Genomic DNA, 20,770 nt, shown 5'->3' with positions numbered 1-20,770 from the left:
CGTCCCTTTAAGTGCCGGAATAAAGGACCCTCATAAATTTCATTCCGCACGCCCGAGCACCCTCGCCGGAGCGAGAACGGGCGTTGGTTCCCTTCATCCCCGAAGAAGGAATGCTCCAGCGCGCGCGAGCGGCATCGCGTCGAGCTGGCACCCGCCATTCGAGCCTGAGAAATTTCGAAAGAAGAAGCGGAATTACATACACTCTCTCTCTCTCCCTCTCTCGATTCTCCCCCGTCGTCACGCCCGCGAAACGCCCGTCTGATAAGCGCCATAACGTGATATACGGTGGTTACGTCGTGACGACGGGAAAAAAGCGCTCGCGAAGTGCTGTTACGCTCGACTATTCGTCCCGTTTTCCCTCTCACGAGGCAACTAATCCCCGGGTATTTCCGCGAATTTAGAACGCGCCCGCACGAGAGTTTGCTCCGCGAAAATCGAGTCGCGTCGTCATTGGCGCGTTTTAGGATATCAACGAAAAAGTATATAACTATATTGTCAAAATCTGATAACGATGAGTGCTTACTAAATGTTTCTCAGACTGGATGCCTTTTTCTCGACTGTTCTAAGTGACCTTAATAACATATAATTGATAAGTCATTGTGTGTGAGATTATTTTCAATCAGGCTAATACGAAAGATATTTTACGGAATGAACGGTGAAGTATTTAAAAGTTTAACTAAATACGCAATATGTGAAAATAATTTTGTCGGACTATCAAAATAATTATGTAGGACGCTGGTTTCTATAGAATGTCAAAACTTTTTGCTGCATTGCTCATCGCGCTTGAGTGTCCCACATAATTATTTTTGATAGTCCAGCAAATTATTTCTAAATCTGTGTGTCCAATTAAATTTATAGATACTTCGCTAAAACTATTCTTTCAAATGTGTAAAAATTTTATAAAAATAGTAGGTCGTTTAATCTCAAATCTTTTAATTTATATATATTCATTTTATATGCAGAAACTTAGAAAACTCAGTTCTCTTTCTCTCTCTTTTTTTTGCAGAGGAGTTAATGACATGTTAAAATGAATAAAGCTATTCTACAAACGCGGAATGAAAGAAACGCTAATGAGATATTTTTCGCATTCAGTTTATTCTCCGCTGTTTTGAGAAAAAGAAACGTACGGGTTTTGCGTTGAAAAGTAATTAAATTTAGAGAGAAATGAGATGTTAAGATGTCGGTCTAGTCAGCCTGGCTACGGCTCAACACGCCGCTATCGGACGGGATTTGCATCTGGAGAAGCTGAGGGATGTTGACATTTCACGGTAAGCGATCTTTCCGCGCAAATAATGGCCGCTCTGCATTTCCAACCGGGCCGGGGATGAATGGGATCGGGGATATAAGGTCGAGAAAGGGGGTACAATGGGCACGACTCGAGCCTTATCAAAGAGCCTTAATTGCATTTTTATCGGGGATAAAAAATGAAGCATGAATCCGACAGCGCGGTCCGCTACCCGACGACGACGGTGTGCCTGGCCGTGGCTTTCCCGGTCCGCGGATTGGTCGAACGATGGTGATGTCGGCGGATATAGAATAGGTGACGGTGGCGGTGGCGGGGCACGGCGAAGGGGACACGGCGGCACGGCACGGGGGGTTGCAGGGGAATGAATAGCAACGTGAAACAAAAGCACCGGGTTACAAATGGCGTGTATTCGCGACGGCATTGTTTTAAATGGCTGTCAGACGCCCGGAATTTATCCCGTTTTGCTACGTGACAAGCGCCATTAAATTTATTTATTCAGCCACGCAGTCGCGCAGGGTCGCAGACGCAGGAGAACTCCCAGAAGTCCCCGAACCCTCCTGCGCCCACTCTCCCTCCCCCCCCCTCGCCCCCGCCAGCCACTCGCCCTGTGTCCTCCCTCTCCCCTCTTCCCTTCCCCCTCCCCTCTCCGCGGTGTTCTACAGGTGAAAACGAAACGGCGAACGAATATTGGAAGCGTGCGCGCGATTGCGAGTGATGTATTGTAGACCGCGGTAATATTCTACGCGAAAAGGAACAAAACGAGGAATGTTCGAATGTTGGAAATATTATTTACCGACGAATATATATAGAAGTCGGCGAGAAAAACGCGGGGGCGGAGGCGTAGAATGCAAAATTGTTTACTCCTGCCCTTGAATTTCGGTGGTCGAAGCGTGGACTCGCACGTCCGGGCTGTAATTGAGTGTAATTAAGCAAGAAACGAGTGACCACGAAATATCACCGTCTCACGAAATATCTCATTACGTTCATTCTAAAGGAACATATTAATCAGTTCGAGAGATTATAATTTCTGATTTCGTTTGATTGTGCAGTCAACATTACGTCGAAAATAAAACTGGAACATGGATCAACGATATGATAACAAGTATCATTTTTGTTATTAATTTCACTGTCTCCGCTTTCTTCAAAAACACTTTTGAAATTCTATTACGTAAGCACATATAAGAATAGCGTTGATTTTGTTTCGCGAAAGCTTTCGATTCTTATATAATCGCGTCCAAATTCGTTCGAGCGATAAAGTTAACGTGACAAACAACTATAGAAAAGCACATTATTTTGCGCTTTCGAAATAGAACAGCCATCAAAGGACTCTCAGGACTGTCATTCGCGATGCACAAGGGTGCAGTGATTACCGGGGTGCACCACTCCTCGATACCTCAACGAGCAAACTTCATCGGCGGCGGATCAATGAACGGCCGTTCCCGCGGAAAATTCGTCCCTTCGCCGCGGCGACGGCGTGAGAATTAAATGCGGAGCGGTGCGTTGCCAACGCGGCGCGGCGCGCGGCGGAGAGAGAGAGAGAGACAAGCCCGCGACCGGTTCCATGGTTCATATTAATTCTTAATTTCTTAATTTCAAGTCGACCGTTAAGTATAGCGTCAAAGAGGTCTGGGGCCCTCCATCGGTAACCACCGCGCCGTCGCTACCCGCCCTTACCTTCTTACCGCCTCTCATCCACTCTCGTTTCCGGCTCTTCGGCTGCCGATGAAGGAACGAAAGACGGGGGGGGAGGGAGGGGGAGGGGGGAGACAAGAAGGCGAGGGTTGAGAGCGAGCGCAATTAAGCTCTCGCTCTCTTCGGGGATCCATTCATTTTTCAGGTAACGTCGCCGGACGGCCTCATCTAAGTTTTAAATCGCGTGCTGGCGGCGGTCTTGCGATACGCGACCGGCCTTGGACGGGGGACGGGGGAAGGCGCAGGGCTCGCCCGCCAATTTATGTATATCGGGCCGAGATTTGCATTCACGCTACTATTATACTCGACTCTTTCCCAATACTAACGACGACAGCGAGCTCCTGTCACGTAGATATTTAAGTTAATATCGGCGTGCGTAAACTAGCCTATAATAGCGCGGAGAAGCCTTTTATTTAGTTAAACTTGCCTCATAGTAACATCTATACGCTGTGGCTGTGAAGATGTCGGATAGGCAAAAATTGAAGGGACAAAATTAAGTCAAACTGTCAAACAATCTTCCTCGATACGGACAGTCTAAATTGCTTTGCCATGATTTGCTCCGCTTACCGCTAAAATTATTTACATTAATATTAGAATGAAAATTTATAAAAAAAAACTCAATGTTATCGTCAAAGAGGTTACTTTCCTTCTTTAAATAAACGATCAATTCAAGTGGCAGATTTATCTTCGGATAACGCTTCCGAATATAATTTAATCAAATCTAAAATCTCGGTTAATTGAGACTGCGAAAACTCGTGAAATACGTAAAAAAAAAGAGTTCATTATTTGGATAACTTATTTAAGAGAGAACTAAATATACGTAAAAAAAAATATACAGGAATTTCTCAGCTATGAATACGCAGTACGAGTGCATGTCGAGTGAAATGGCAGTTCCCTGAAAAGTTTCATAAGCCGGAACGTGCAATGAGTATAACGCATTTCCCGGCAATGCCATTAGCTTTATCAGTTGCCTGGCGGTCTAGCTATTTCGCCGACAGAGATCTCCCGCATTCGCGCTCCCTATCCCCTCTCGTTCGCTTTCACGGGAGCAAAAGTGGAATCAGATAGGTATTGGCGAGATGGAGCATCGGACTGACCCGAAGAGACCGGCGCGCGATACAAGTTTACGGCAGGCAGACTCGCCTCGCACTTGTGTGTTTACGTTCCAGGCACGAACGTACCTTAAAGACCCACGGTTCGCAAGCTCGCTCCCGGCCCTCTCCCCAGATCGTTGACAACTGTTGGTGGTTATATTCCGAAAACAGAGGCTTTTTAGGCCGTTATCGAATTTAGGAGGCACGCAAATGGTAATTCTTCGCGTGACAGTGATTATACGAACGCGTGCGTACGTCACCGGGCGATTATCAAACGCGAAAGCGTAAATATCGAACGTGAAAGGTCCCGGTAAAAACAGCAGTAGGTAGTCGGCGTGTACTTTGCGCGTACGTGAGAAAACATACTCTGACCGTACTTTGCAAATGGCGCGCGGCTCTAAATTTCCGCCCTTCACTTTTGTACGGCCTGCGAAGTCCGTGATGTCGTCCAAGTGTAGTGCGCGTACATACAGCACGATCGTGTGCACGCTCATCGTTAGGACGTGCACGTGGGCGTGGACACGGAACTTGTGTATGCCCACGTGTACGTGCACCCGTACGTAGGAGTCGAATTCCGAAATGGCGTCATGTACGTCCGTACAGAGCGCGCGCGTTCACGCCCGATGGTATCTCCAATGTGGGTCACATACATACATACATAGAAGGGAGAAGTCCAGCCGCTACGAGCCGGAAACTCTGCATTCAAAGCCGAATGGAGGACTTTCGGTAGAGAACGAGAAAGATAGATAGATAGAGAGAGAGAGAGGGAGGGAGGGAGGGAGGAAGGGAGAGGAAGAGAGGGTGGAATTAGGGGTAGGTTCAAGATAGAGATAGCGGTGAGCCCTGATATCTCGAGTCCATTTCTAGCTCGTGCCACGAGTCGCGAACAAACGTGTCGTGCGCCCGACTTCCTTTTCTTCCTCCCTCTTCTTTCATCCGCCGACCCTACTCCACTACCCTCGATCCTTCGGAACCACGTCGTGTCACCTGAGAGAGCCGGGGCATATATTCCCTGCCGGCTGGGATCGACCAAGTTTTCCAATAAATTTCTATATCCGCCGGCTGCATCTGCAACGGACGACCCGGGACCGCCTTATTATGCGACCATTCGGCGACGCCGAATTCCCCTCCTCCCCCTCCCTCCCCCCGATCCTTCCTTTTCTCCCCGGTCGCGTATCACGATTCCCCGCCGTCAATGATAAGCGGCAATCGGTTCTCCCCGTAGACGATCGCTCCCCCGCTGCAGACTTTAACGTTCCGCGCAGTATGCATGTCTGACCGTGACAAGGAATCTGATTCACCGTAATGGAAAGACGCTATCGTGATATTCATGCATGACCTGTACTTTTATTACGTTAAACTAATTCGAATTACGGTAACAGATCAAAGAGTCAATTGTAAAAATTTATTTGCTAAACGCAATCTGAATACAATGTCTTAAAAAATGGATGGGATTTGGCAATTATTTTAGGTGTTATATGTTTATTATTTTCATATTTCTGATTTAACTAACAGATATCATAAGAATTTATTGTAATCATTGCGTTGTATTCAATTAATCGTGCCTCATTGTATTGTATTGTCCAGTTAATCGCGCTTACTTGCGTTATTTCTAGGGTAGGCAGCATAGCAGCAACATTGCTAACGCCCTACTCCCTTTCTGTGTACTTTATGTATCTATGTAATTTTACGGATACGCGGCTACACAATAAATTAAATAAGTATATTAAATATTATTTGTATTAAAGAAAAACATTTTTTTAAATTTTCCGTTGCCACTTTTATGAGATGTATACGTTCATTGAGAATAATTAAGAAATATTAGTAAAGTAATTGAATTTTTGGCTTGTCAAAAATAATGCTCAAATTTAACTGACATAGTTAAAGCTGTAACGACTTTATTTTAGAACTGTAACGATTCTATTAATTTTACGATACGGCTTCAGCTTGGGAATGAGATAACCGAAAATTTCCAACTTAATAACTATTATTCCATTTTGCTTATTAGAATCATTTATTATTACTTCCTCGTGAGAAGCCATTTAGAGCAACCGCGCCGGAATTGGAATCGAAGATCGCGCGTGCGTTCTATTTGCCGGGCTCTCCGAGCTCGATGAATCATCGTTATCGCGATGAAGAAACCCGCACAATAACGCGTTCCAAAGATTTTTCCAAGGACCGATAAAAGCTAATTAACTGAAATTCTTGTCCTAGATGGGTTTCTAATCACATAATCTGCCATTTTGAAACGTCCAAAAGAACGGCCTAAATTTCTTTATCTCTCTAAGTGGATCTTACGATAAGAAGTGCTCTCAGTTTCCAGGATACTAATCAATATTTTAATTTTTCATGACACGAATTTCCCATAGCAATATAAGATTGTTTCTACTATCAAAATACACAAGATTGACTGATATAATTTGACATTGATATAATTTGACAAGAATTTAGTTTATATAAAATAAATAGATTACGACAAATTGTTCGATAAATTTAAAGTTAATTCCTTCCTAACAAAAGTAGATACTCCTAAACAAATTAGATACTTTTATTTAATTTTTTAACCACCTCACGCGACATACATGTCGAAACGATCTTTAATTTATGAAAGACGAGACGAAGTTTAAATACATAATTTCACGATAATTTAATTAACAAAGATTGACTTTCTGTAATCCATGAACGAGTTAGACAACCAGAGCGAATGAGATCATTCACACGTGAATAATATTATGTCACGCATTTTGGAGCAATCCAAATAGCGATACCTCGATATCACTGTTATGAGCCATAACGATCAAAATTCATGGGAACTGCAGCGAGGCAGAATTGTCGTCGCGCGCCGTTGACGTCGTGTAAATGGAAATGAGTGCACTTGTTCGTCCAAAAATCAATAGCGTTCCGCGCGAAATGGCCAATAAAATATGCAAAAGTACTAAACAATGTAAATCCCATGAATCACAGTCGTCGACGGTGCCGCTCGATTTTGCGACACGAGAGGAAATGGTGAGGATGTGCGATACATCGATAATGTAACCAACTGAAATGATAGTCAATGATATTGCTCTCGTTTGCCCATGACTCCAGCGGGAAGTAGCGATATATTACATAATGCCGGGCACACGATCAATTTTACATAGAATATTTTACAAATTCGAAACAATATGAAATCTCTCGGTAAAGAGATCTCTTGAAAGGTATTATAATAAAAATTTAACGTTGCTAATTATAAATGTGATATATTTACAAATTTGATACACTTAAAAATGCAGATTATTAAAAAGATTACCGAAAGATGTTAATTTTTTTCTTTTTTTTTAATTTGCGCGATATCTTTGTTAAAATAAAGTCTGCGAAATTTTAACTTTGCAGTGCAATAATGATGAAAATTTGTTGTACTTACCGGACCGAATTGTTCGAAGTAATTTTTGACGTCCTCCAGCGTCGTCGGCGCCGATAATCCCCCGACGAATATCTTCTTTGTCCTTGTCACCATCTGCAAGAAAACAAGAAGAGGGGCATTAATTTATATCTTGAAATAACATTTTTTAAAATTAAGATAACATACTTCTTTTCAAAAGATAGATAAAGAAAAGTTACGCAGTGACACGGCTAACAATGTTCCAGGAAGGGAAATAAAAATTTCGTCGCGGTATGATCGTACTAGAAGAAATTGATAAGGACTTCATCAAATATGGATGATTTGTGTCTGGATGTGCTGTGACATTTCCAGGTAGACTCCTCCAGGCGGCGGCGGTGTTCTTGTGCCATTGCTTTTAGCTTTTCGTATTCCATACCTATCTGGCTATCGACAGAAAAGTCGTAAATAATCGACACAGGTGCATTATTAACGGCCGAACTTATACGCTTCAGTATAACATACCAATACGTAAACACGAAGGGCAGAAAACACTCGCGATATTCGCGATGTTCTATAAAATTTAGAAAATACGAAATAGAACGTACGAGATTTCTTCCTTCCTCGGCGACCGCGCGGACTTCGTAAAGAAGAAAATAGAAAAGCGGCAGGGCGGAGAATGTTACTAGATTATGCTTTAAGAAATGAGAAACCTGAGAACGGCGCGTTAAAGGTCATGGTGAAAATCGGAAGGAGCGTTACTAGGTGCTCGTTTATCGTCGGATTCGTCGTGTGGATCGGTGCGTGTCGTGAATCGAAAGAAACGCGGCGATTGAAGTAGACGTGCGACGCGTCGGCGAGAAGCAAGACGCTCCTTCCCTCAAGATTGTTCTCGCGCGGCGAATCCGAAACGCGAGACATTGCAGGATCCTGCGTTCGGATCTTGCGATTACAAGCCACATACGAACACGACGTGTTTCTCCGATATTCCTCGCGTCTCCCCGTTAGATATTGAACGTCACGACCCACGCATCGGGAGGGAACTACATCAACCGGCGGATATCAGTGTGGTATGATAATATAACCAATGAATTAGAAATGGAGATCACGAGAAATTCGATTAGTATTTAAAGACCGTCTAATCGATCGCGCGCGCGCACACACACACACACACACACACGCGCGCGCGCGCGCGCACACACACACACACACACACACACACACACACACACACACACGAGCGCGCGCGATGATACCTACATGATGATAAAGCAATGTAACAAAAAATAAAAATCTATTAAAAAATAAAATTTTCTAATAAATTTTTAATTTTTAATTTTTCTAATAAACACACACACATACACACACACACACACACACACATACACACACACGTGTGTATACGTAATTTATTAAATAAAGAAATAAAGTTGGAAAATTTTATGTGTTTGTTGTGAAAATAAATGAAGAGAACATTTTTAATTTTTATATCTTAAAAATTAAAAGTGTTCTTTTCATTTATTTCCACAACAAACACATAAAATTCTCTAGCTTTATTTAATAAATTACGTACACTGTTAAATCTATGTCAAACTGAACCTTATTTAAGTCGCCAGTGCTCCTACTTAATAAATAGTTATTTTTAATTAAAACAATATAGTTATTTTTAAATAAAATAATGGAATTTACCAATCCAAATTTGGATTAAATTTGAACTGTTTTAAATTATTTAACTCCATTGTTTTAGTAAAAAAGAATTATTTATTAAGTAAGAGCAGTGGCGACTTAAATAAGCTCAGTTTGATACTATAGATTTAACAGTGTATACACGTGTGTATGTGTTTTGTGTGTATGCCCGTGCATATGTGAATTTATTCAGAGAAATAAAAGTTTGAAAAAAGATTTATTTATAGCACCTGAGTTTCAAAGGCAAACCAAAAACATATAGTAAATAACTGAGCGTAATGCATTAATAGTCGGATAAACACTGCGAGGAGTAATTTGATAAAGAGAATTCATCGATTCCTCCGTGAAATCAGGTCCGACAACGTAGATTAATATGAGGAGCTTAAGAGAGCTGAAAGGAGAAGAGCTCGCAGAGAAAGACCGATACTTTTAGTCTTGAAATCTTGATAATACAATCGCATTGTAATAAAGCCACGGGACGAGCCGAGGGAATGAAAGGCAGGAGTCGAACATTTTACGGGCGGAAGTTCCATGCTGAGGAAAGGAAAGCACGATCAGGGGTAGAAAGAAGGATGGGGAGGGAGGGAGGGAGATTGTGAAGCGCGGAGGAAAGGGCGGAAGAGGTAAACTCCGGCAATTTCAGTGATGGCTGGGCTTAGACATCTCTATATCCGGTGAGTAACGCAAACCCTCGGGAGGACGCGAGTCCTTCCACCCTGCGCGCTCCTGAACTCGTTCCCTCTCCCGCCCTCCACCCCCTCTCGTTCTCCGTCTCTAACCCTTCTTCAAAATCCCATGCAAACTCGCAGCTTTCTTCGTTCCGGCGTTCCTTCGTCTGGAAGGGGAATGAGAGAAAGGCAGGACTCTCTCTCGCGAGGTGAGTTAATCAGCGAAGTGTATAAAGTCCCGAGGATAAAAATAAAATGGCAGGATCTCTCGAAAATTAAATAAACGATTCGCCTCGATTTCGTCGGCGAGAGGCTCGTCGTACGGAGAAAATAGCAAAGAGAAAGAGGGAGCGAGAGATACTCTCGGGAATAAAGAAGGATATGCTATCATGAATGGACAAGGTGAAGAGAGAAGCGAATGGAGGGCAAACTTTTAACCAAGGAGAGGCCACTTATTCGAATGAAACCGCTGCAGCATCCCCTCCTTCTTCTTCTTCTTCTTCGGTGCCGAAAGCGGGATTTCGGCTCTCCTAGTGTTCTCCACCAACAAACGAAATCCAGTTTTGCATTTTGCCAACCGCGTAATAAGCACATTGTCGTGAAAACTAGGTATATGTAGAGTCTTCTGTCGAAAATCTTCTATTGTCCATCGTCCTCGTTTGTTATATGGGACAAATGGTTTTAATAATAATTCAAAAATAAAGCTGAATATAAAATAATAAACAACGTTCAAAAGAAATCCTTTGTAGATTACTGCTAATATCGACATTAGAATAAACTCTCAGATAACTTCTCTCTCACATATAAACAAATATTATAAATATAAATATATATTGTCCATCGTCCTCGTTTGTTATATGGGACAAACGGTTTTAATAATAATTCAAAGATGAAGCTGAATATAAAATAATAAACAACGTTCAAAAGAAATCCTTTGTAGATTACTGCTAATATCGACATTAGAATAAACTCTCAGACAACTTCTCTCTCACATATAAACAAATATTATAAATATAAATATATATTTTTTAAAAGAGGACACTCCCCCAACTCTTTTACATTTTTATTTGTGACGCGAGATAAACAGACAAAGATGTCTAGCTGTCAATCGTCGTACATTGGCTTATTACGGAATAAATCCGTTTAGCTTAGGCTAAAGCGGGGAGGATCGACTATAGCGGAATGAACGGTCCAATTTTAGCGGAGGCGCGACGCGAACAAAAGATGGAGTCGCAGGCGGCGGCAGGGGTGGACCGCTTCTCGCCGCGGTTAGCTCGGCGAAGAATAAGGTGGAAAAATATAAGTCACGAGAGAGAGAAGAGAGAAAGAGAGAGAAAGCGGGAGCGAGCGGGGGGCCCCCTCGGGTCGTTAGCGGAGATAAGAGCGGATAGCGGCGGAATGGTAATGGAAACTCGGCGAGTTCCACTTATTACGCCGTAGCATTATGTAAATACCGGAAGGCTATTACAATTTTACAACTTACTAGGAGTGGCTTTATAGTTTCATCGCTCGAGGGAGGAGGTGGGCGAAAGAGAGGGCCGTCGCCTCCATCCCTTTTCGCCGAGACCGAGACCTCTTGCTCTCCTCACTCGATACGCGACCACGTACATGTTTCTGGCTCGCCTTTAAAGTTTCCACGTCTACGAAAATGAAATCGCCCCGGTGGAAAGGAAGATGGAAGCTATCTCTGGGTCCACGCGCGCGCGCGCGCGCTTCACTATTTGCAGAAATTTAATATTCGTCTATAATTAACGCTCGCTGCAGTCTAATACGTACTCCGTAATGACGTAAGATGTTGTTTCACGTTAATTTTAAATATCACGTCGCTGTAATCCATTGGAATCCACGCTTCAGAAAGAAAAGTAATTTATAAAAATTAAATAAAATACAAAAGCGCATTGGCCGTTATTATCGCGCGAGGCGTGGGACTTTATATTTTATCGCGCCAATTGGCTCGTGAAATAGAGACTCTGCTTAGTTCGACGAATCCAAATTATTGTATAACGCAAATTACGAGCGGAAACGCGCGAGGTTCGTGATAAAAGGCGCGCTTAATGGCAACGCACAGTTTCACAGAAAAAAAAGATAGAAAAAGACAAGGACAATAGTCAGCGTGTCCTTTATGGCCGTCGGGCATTATCGTTCCACGTTATTGCGATGTATTCGTAAATGTCATAATCAGTTCCACGTTTTCCACCGCGTTTACCCCTCCCTCCTCGTCCCGTTCCGCCTCTCGCCACCCTTCTCCCCTTTCCCAATGAACGCACGAAGGTCTGTGACGGGCAAGAAAAATATTAGAATAAACGTTAATCAGCGGTCTCACGTCCGCGCTTTAACGACAAAATGCTTTCGCCTCCACTCGCGATCATTTTGAGAGCTTAATCGTGCGTCCCGATGAGATCTCGCGAATTTACATAACCGAGAGAGAGAGAGAGAGAGAGAGAGAGAGAGAGAGAGAGGAGGAGGAGGAGGAAGAAAGGAGAAAGAGAGAGAAACGTTCGAGATCGCGCGCAATCCGCTGCAGTGGTGTAGCACGGTTTTTTAAGTGAACGCGTAAAGCCGACACGCGCGTTATTAGATAGCGCCGCGAGATGCATGCCGTGTATTACTTCGTGTTGCACATACAGCGTAACACCGTAATCGCATTAAGCATAATATTACGAAAATTTTGCATTTCGCTAAACGGCGCTAATGCGCTACGTGACGTAACGGAGGGATCAGAAAGAGAGAAATAAAATAGTGCAAACGCGCTCGCGCGCGCGCGTTCGTCGTTGCGAATAAATTATCGTTTTCCGTTGCGTCATGTATATACTATCAATTTAGCGACGCAATGGCTTTTGGTAACGTGTATCCATGGTTGAATGGCCCATCTGTATTATTACATCGCAGTACAGCGGCCAATCAACTCAACTTTAAAATCAATAACCCCCCAACGCATTGCAAATATTACTTTGTCCACTCGTCCCTTTGGCAATCACGTAGGATATGGTATCGATAATGTTATATTAATGGGAATGCATAAATGCGTGTGACGGAATGAAATATGTGGACTAATTTTTAACGCTATTGAAACAAAGGAATCAGTTTTTCTTATCCGACGTATCTCTTTGACGCGACGATTTTCCCAGCGAAAACGCTTTAATTAATTTAAAACATTAGACACGTTCTTGCAAAATAACTCTTAATTAATTACAGCCAATATCATCGTCAATGGCATCATTGTTCTCTGCCAGAGCTTTACAGATGCCCATTATGTAATTTTCTCGCATGGCACGCGCGCGCGTGTCAATTTAATATACGCTAATATCTATGCTAGACAGCGTCAAAGCATTTTCGAACGTCGGGATGAAGGCGATCAAAATTGCGTAGCGCGCAGAATGATTTCGCATTGTCCGCGGAATCGAGGTCACAGGGACGAATAGGACGCAGGAGAGGATAAGGTCGGGGTGACAAGGACGGCGCGGAGATAGAGAGAAAAAAAATGGGAGAGGGCAGGAAGAAAAAGTGACGGAGGGATCCCACCAGGACGAGACTCTCTCGCACAGCCCTCGGGATGATAACCGATTCGCCCGGCCTGTCCCTCGCCCTTTCGCCCTACTTTTTCTCCACCTAGCCCAGTGCCGCAGAATCCATAGTCTTTCTTCCAACCCTTCTCTGTCTCCTGAGCGATCCATCCCCCTCCCCCCCCCCCTCACCCGCGTCCTGTGCTCGGAAAGAATTAATCCTGGCCAACCCGGACGACTCAGTGGTCCCATCCGTTGTGGATAATGTCACTCGCTTTTGTTCTTTGACGTGCTTGAGTTTCGCCCCTTTTACCGAGTCCTTCTCTCGGTTTTACCTCTGTTTTAATGAAATCATTTTTACGCGGGAAAAGACGTTTATTCCTAAACACGCGCAACATCTCCGCGCGCGCGTCTCATTAATCCAAAAAAAATATATATATATAAATCGCTATGCGGACGTTTATATATAATTCTTCGCGCTCTACAAAATGTTCCCGCGGCGAATAAAGTGGCTGTCTATTTTTTATCCACACGGGTTTTGTCGCGGCGACCATGCTGCGGCAATCTCTCAACGATCGCGACATTTCACGATTTAAGTTACCGGTCATAAATAGTAAAAGGGAGTTAGGACGGGGGCGGTAGGAGGGAGGGAAGCGCAGGAAGGAAAGGGAGGTTATCAGTAACCGAGCGTGGTAGGTAAGGCGCTCAACGTCGCTCCATAGCTCGGAGCGTCGCTATCGCGTTGTCCAGCCCTGACCCTACCTTGCTCTAACTCCGCTCTCCTGCAGCTCTAGCTCCTCCGCGCTATAGCACACGATCCACGAGAGATGCTCGGCCACAGAACGTGCTCTCACGTAAATTATACGCGCATGCCTCATCCTACGTTTTCCGGTCGGGGAATATTCCGAAAATTCCACCTCCGCTTGTATCAACGTTGCCGCGCGTCAATTTTGCGAATTTAGAAGAAGCGAATTCGAAGCTCTCGTGACTGGAATTTATAATTTTTTTCTCTTTTAGGACACGTGCAGAAAAAAAAGTTTGCGTGTAGCATGGCCAAGTGGTGGTAGACGTTACGACGGCAGCTGCGCCCGATTGTTTAATTAATACACAACGTTAAATGTATTCCTGCTGTTTCAAAGACTTGACATCACGCAGGCTTATAGAGTTAAGATACTTACGGTAATAACTTCGAAATACTTTCAACCTTGAACGATCATGCATATTAATGCGCAAAAATTATGCATACAATTATTACGGAATATATATAACGACGGAACCGTTCAATAAGAATGGAGGGTCGTGCCAATAAATTGCTGGACCGAACGTTACATATACTAGCACTCGTAATCCTAAATCCCACCCATTACACCCTCTGAACGACCGCAACCTACCACCCTTCGGCCACTATTCTGACTTAAACTGTTTGAGTTGCGACTTTACCGGATTACTACGGAATCTGCCAAACCCCTTCCTCGTTCGAGGAGTTCCAACCCCTAGGTGATTATTTCGAGATCTCTCCGTGCCTCCGTGTCGCGATATTCAAGATAATGTTCGGAAAACAGAAGCGTTCGGACGCAATGTTAACAATAAATTACATCGTAGATGTTGCTAATGATAATTAGAAAATTAAAACCTTAAATTAAGCCGGCCGAATATTACAATAAATTTGATATAAATTAAGGTTTATATGTACGCAGAAAATGAAATCATACGTAAACTTCATGACAAATAAACAACAGTTAACTAGTGATAAAAAAAATTGATAAGAAGAAATAAAAATAAAATAGAAATTAACAGAAAAAATTATCAGTCGGTCAACAGTTTCGGAATATGATCAAGAAAGCACTCCATAACAATTTTCACACGTTGTTATATTTTATTAATTGCAATTATGTTGCTGATGATGGCTAAAAGTTAGCCGAAACGTCCGGAATGTTGTAATATGCACTTTACTTCATTAAATTATCTTATTTATCGTATGTAATATTATTAATTTGCGCATCTCTTACCGCGTCTAACTCCCATAGCCTTTTTTTTTATTAATTAATGAAAAAAATTATGATTTTGTTAATTACTAAAATAAAAATTGAAATTAATCAAATCAATCGTTTCCTTTAAGATACAATTATAATGTTCTAAATATCAAATAATCGTTGATAAAGGAAAACATTATTTTCTATAAAAGTTGCAGAGAAAAGATTAGGATAAAAATTATGCGCAGTAATTTACAGTATCAGTAGGGACTAAGAGTTTCCCAAAGTCGTTTGCGTCGTCAGCAAATTCAAGCGGAATCTCTAAATAAGCAACTGCCGTAAAAAAAAAAATGCGCGCGAACAAGCGCAAACTCCCATAAAAGAATTTATGGAGTAGCCACTCGAATTTCTTTCCAGCCTCCGCGATAAATGTGCTTCCGTTATGCACTCCCTATATAATACTTTGATACATTACTTTGACCAAATGCACCTACCATCTGTAAAAATAACTATTTTAGTGAAGAAGTTTCGTTCGTAAAAAAACAGACATATTAAAAAATTTAGATTTCAACGATTTTGTACGTACTTATACGTTTACTTTATGGTAAAATAGAAAAATTAATTATTCAAGGCTAAAAGTCGGATAGACTTGACGCGTTTCGCGACATCACTATTCCTTTGTTCTCACGCGGTTTTTCGAATATAAAGACGCAAAAAGGCAGAGATTTCATTCTTTCGATGAAACCTAATGCCGATGCGTTCGGCTCGCGCATGATACATTTATTGATCCTGTGGCATCAAACGTTTACGAGTTGCTCTTTGAGGGCGAAGATGAAAGCGCTGACGCTCGACAAGTGCACGCCGGCTTAAGCGCTTCTCTATTTCTACCCGCGCCTTTGATGCGCATTATCAGGCCTTCTTGTTTTATTCGGGCACCCGATATATCCCGCGACCAACCTTTCAGTCCTAACGGCACGCCGATACACCACGGCCGGAGCCGCCTGTATTTTTAATCTGCCTCGGGATTGTTTGACAGGGGACAACATCGTTGTGTTACGCCTCACGAAATTCCGACGACAAGATTGGATAAATTAAATTTCTCGCAGCAAAGCTTCAAACAAATCAATTTAATTTTTTTATCGAAAAATTTTTCTCCACCATTAAAAAAAACTATTACTTATAAAAAAAGTGGTATGACATATTAATTTTAACGTATATATTTATAATTATATTTATATTTATACGACTTTTAGTTTTTAAGATTTACACAATATACACTTCGTGATGTTGATACTGACATAAAATTATGCGGTTATTTCAAGTGTACTCCGTATAATAAATTTTAACATAATACGCGTATAAATAAATGTGTAATAGATATATATATATGAACATACATATATGAACTAAATTTCCAAAATGCAATTTATGTAATTTCCAAACACCCTAGATTGACTCCCGCATTCATATATTTATGAAGTTTGAAATATTAAATTTGTATATATATATAAGTTTATATGTATATAATATGTGATGTATTTTATGATGTTATCTCACTTGCAATACATTAGGTAATTTTTGCAAAATTCTCTCTCTCTCTCTCTCTCTCTCTCTCTCTCTCTCTTTCTCTATCTATCTATCTATCTATCTGTGTATCTATCTACGTATCTATCTATCTATCTCTCGCTCAAGTCAAAATCCGGACCAAAGAAAATGAAATCCTATGATATCCCCATGACTGACTCTCTCACGGGCGAGGGACGATAAAAGGGGACCTGGTCTTTCTGAGTCCCGCAGGGTGCTTTTTATCGAGTCATGCCCGAGATTTCGGGGGCGCTCGTAAACCTCACCCTCCGGGACATCGTTCTCTTCCGAAGTGGTTTGCGAAATAACCGGCATTCAACAGCACGACGCGCTGAGCCCGTCCATACCGTAATGCAGTTTCGTCGACACGCTGACTGTGACATTGGTTATGAGCGGGCGCGAGCCCGGCGACCGTAAATTGAGCACCGAAACGATCCGACCCTCGCGGGATCGTATTTAGAGTTAAGCGGCTTACGGGCTTTCTTCCGTTTTGATTTAACAGTGGAAAAATGGCTTAAACTCCATTCGTACTATTGCCGTGAAAAATTGCGGCAAGACGCGATAACCAACTGCAGTTTGTAGCCCAATAAAATTTCAAATTTATTTATCTCGTCACAGCATGCTGCACCAGTTATGTATTTTTCGAATTCAACATTGTCACAAAAATTTACCGAAAAGAATGCTTCGGACAGCTATTGTAACAAGTCATCAAAGCGAATTTATTTAATAAAACGCTAATATAACAATATCATAATTATTAACAGACACGTACGTTACACACACGCACACATACTCTCTCCGATGGATAAAGAATACATTTTAATAATCTTTTTTTTTATTATTATTTATAGAGCATCGATAATATCTTTAAATTATTTCTAAAAAATTTTAATTTTGCAAATTTTTATTAAAAAAGGATCTGAAATGAATGCGACAATAAAGTCCTTTCAAACTGTATACACATCCATTCGTTAATCTCATTTCTTTTGTGCTTCCATTCTCTCTGAAAATTTTCTAGACGATCGCGCATCTGAAGAAGCTCTGTCTCTCCTCTTCTTCCTCCTCCTCCTCCTCCTCCTTTCTCACTCTCTCTCTCTCTCTCTCTCTCTCTCTCTCTCTCTCTCTCTCTCTCTCTCTCTCTCTCTCTCTCTCTCTCAAAAGAGTGGGGATGTAAAAGGACATAATCGCGCATCTAAGCCGTCCGAGCACGTAGAAATTCAATAGCGATCTAAACTCAATCGCCTCGGCCACGAGTTAGCACATTCATAGTAGTTTACCCTCCAGCTCCGCCCGCCAGTGCTATCCCTGCGAAAGGGCTGAATAGGACGTAAAGGCGGCTATTGTGAGGCACCATTCAATCGCCGACAACAGAAACACCATTAGGGGCAATGTACGGTGCTGCCAATTAAAATGTAGAGCGACAGCCGGAACGACCTTGTCTTGACTCACGTCGCTCGGCCGTTGAATGTCGATGGATCGAAGCGCTAAATCAGCTGATAATACGTATCATTACAAAAAGAATGTACTATAAAATATTACACGTCATTTAATGCGTCTTTTTATATTATCTTCGTTTTTAATATTACGCTCAATTAAAAAAATTTCAACATTTTTAATCGCGTTTTGCGAGCTTAATGTTAAAATTTTCCAATAACACGAAAAAAATCATTAAAAATTCATCTGCGGGATACGAATAATTAATGTAATTCCAAGAAAACAGGGATCTGTTAAAGATCAATAAGCTTTGTAGGTGAATATTTCAATTCAACTTCGAGTATTATTACACCTTTTCCCATCGTGCATTTTAAATCTTTATTTTCACGAGATGAGACCGTTCGAATTGAGTTTCCCTTCGATTTGTGGTGTCATTATTGCGTCTTCCAAGTCGTTCCGGAGTTTTCATCGAGTTCCGGATGCGAACGCGAAACGCGAGCAAAACGAAAATTACAATATGGACGACTGCGGCACGGTGGGACGCACCGACGCATAGCGAATCCGGTTGGCCGCGAGCGGTTAAATCACCGTCGTAAACCGCAATTCGTGTATTATGCCAACGCGATTCAACGGTCGAATGAGGTTGGAGGTCTCTTAGTGCGGATCTTGGGTGTACCGCACGTGCGCCGGCAAGGGATTAATTAACGAATCGTGTACCGTGCGGCGGTCACGATGCGTGGCCGGACGATGTCTATGTTCACCGAGACAGAAGCCTCAATTCTCGTCGGACTCGTCCCCGCTATAACGTGTCCCGGCCGTGTGTAACACGGTATTATTCCTTTCTTATTCGGCACACCGGTGTGTGTAACTCAATAATTTCCCCCCCGGCACAGTTCCTCGCGCGAAGGGTGATCGATATTTTGAGAGCCGGGGAGTCATAACAATAACTCAGCTCTGCAATCTTCGCGCATGATTCATTAGGGCGTAAGGCAGCCCAATTATTCTATAGTCCCTTCAATTTATCTTACTTCCTGACTGCGTCGTGTTAATTTCCTACGGCTTTAAAAGAAAACTCTAACGTCATTAGTCGTAGTTACTCGCCATCAGATAAAGTTAACGTGTACGTGTCATATGTCTGTTATTAGTTATTAGTGTTCTTCAAAAACGACTTTGCAATTAAGAAGGATGCAGTTTTTTTGTTTTTTTGAAAGAACAGCATTTATAGACCCACGTTTCTACCAATGTAGATTAACTTTAATCTCGGTTTAATTTACTCCTTTATTTCTTCTAATTCTTAGAACTAGAAGGAGATAAAAAGTAAGTTAAACCGAGATTAAAGTTAATTAGTTCTATATTGATAGAAATGAACTTTAGATATAAATGTAGATATCGACTACAGCGATATTTATACGTGCGAATCAATCAAAGATTAATGACGACAACTGTATTGAACTTGTCCCTATCTTGAAAAGTAGAAATCAAAAGAAAGAACGAAAAGAAGAAATAATTAAAAAAAATTGCTCATATGATATAATCAAAGATTCATTAAAAATATACGAAGTTGTTATATGCAGATAATTTTCCGATAATTCGTTCAAAACACACATCAAGCATTAAGAATAATTTATCAAATCGCTTCATTTGTCGCAGTTCGTCGAAATCTCAAGAGAGACTTGAGAATCTCCCGATCGGCAATAATTTTCCGAATTGCAATCAAGGCTGGTACGCGAAATTGCATACTTTAGAGCAGCGCGGAAAGCGCAGTCGCAAGAGCGTTAATTAATAACGCCAATATGCTTACGTGCGTTAAATATCGAATACGTGCGCAAGTGGGACCATTCCCAACGTGCATTCCGGACGCAATCTGCAAAATGATCGCGAAAACATTAGAGAGAGAGAGAGAGAGAGAGAGAGAGAGAGAGAGAGAGAGAGATTGGGAGACCGAAAAAGGGAGGAAATAGTCGAGAGGAAAAAATGCGCTGCAGATTGCGCGCATGCAAAACGTGTGCACGCCGCAGTTGCGCGAAAATATTCGCGCGCACGAATGTGCGTGTATGCAGAATTGCGATAAAGTAATCTACTGTCGTTATTGTTTGACTTCTGCCTCGCTCTGTTCTCCCAGGTCCAGACCACTTCCGGGCTACATCGTTAATAATTACCGCGAGATTCGCGTAACCGCGGAATGCGTGCCGCAGCCATTCCCTTCGTAGCGTGTGTGGCGTAATTGTTGATTCCATTATTTATTCCGTAATTTGCGGCGAGACGGATTTTTTAAACATTTCGATAAGAGATAATTATGCGGGTAAGCGCATAATTAAAATATCTCTCAGAGTCAATGCCGATCGAATTGCTCCGTTTCGTATTGAGCGATAAATATTTAGACAAAAAATATACAATACAAAATGAAACAAAATTCGGAGCTTGTCAATATGATATAATACATCAAAATTCATATTAATATATTTCTATATTTTTCTTTTACATTTAAAATATTATTTTAAGTTAATTATAAATAATAACGGTGGAGAGACG

The 20,770-nt window shown here is 41.9% G+C and overlaps 1 protein-coding gene across 1 annotated transcript in view; it reads right to left on the bottom strand.

Moving 5' to 3' along the window:
* Window positions 1-20,770, bottom strand: part of LOC105455683 (RNA-binding protein Musashi homolog Rbp6) — a 645,795-nt gene that overhangs the window by 178,490 nt on the left and 446,535 nt on the right. Inside the window, exon 6 of the mRNA XM_011699183.1 lies at window positions 7,436-7,528. Coding sequence (XP_011697485.1) covers window positions 7,436-7,528 — 93 coding nt within the window. The remainder of the gene's footprint in view (window positions 1-7,435; window positions 7,529-20,770) is intronic.

This window comes from Wasmannia auropunctata, unplaced genomic scaffold, assembly GCF_000956235.1.
Source record: "Wasmannia auropunctata unplaced genomic scaffold, wasmannia.A_1.0 LD335888.1, whole genome shotgun sequence".
Lineage (NCBI taxonomy): Eukaryota > Metazoa > Arthropoda > Insecta > Hymenoptera > Formicidae > Wasmannia > Wasmannia auropunctata.
This window is presented reverse-complemented; position numbering and strand designations above follow the sequence as displayed.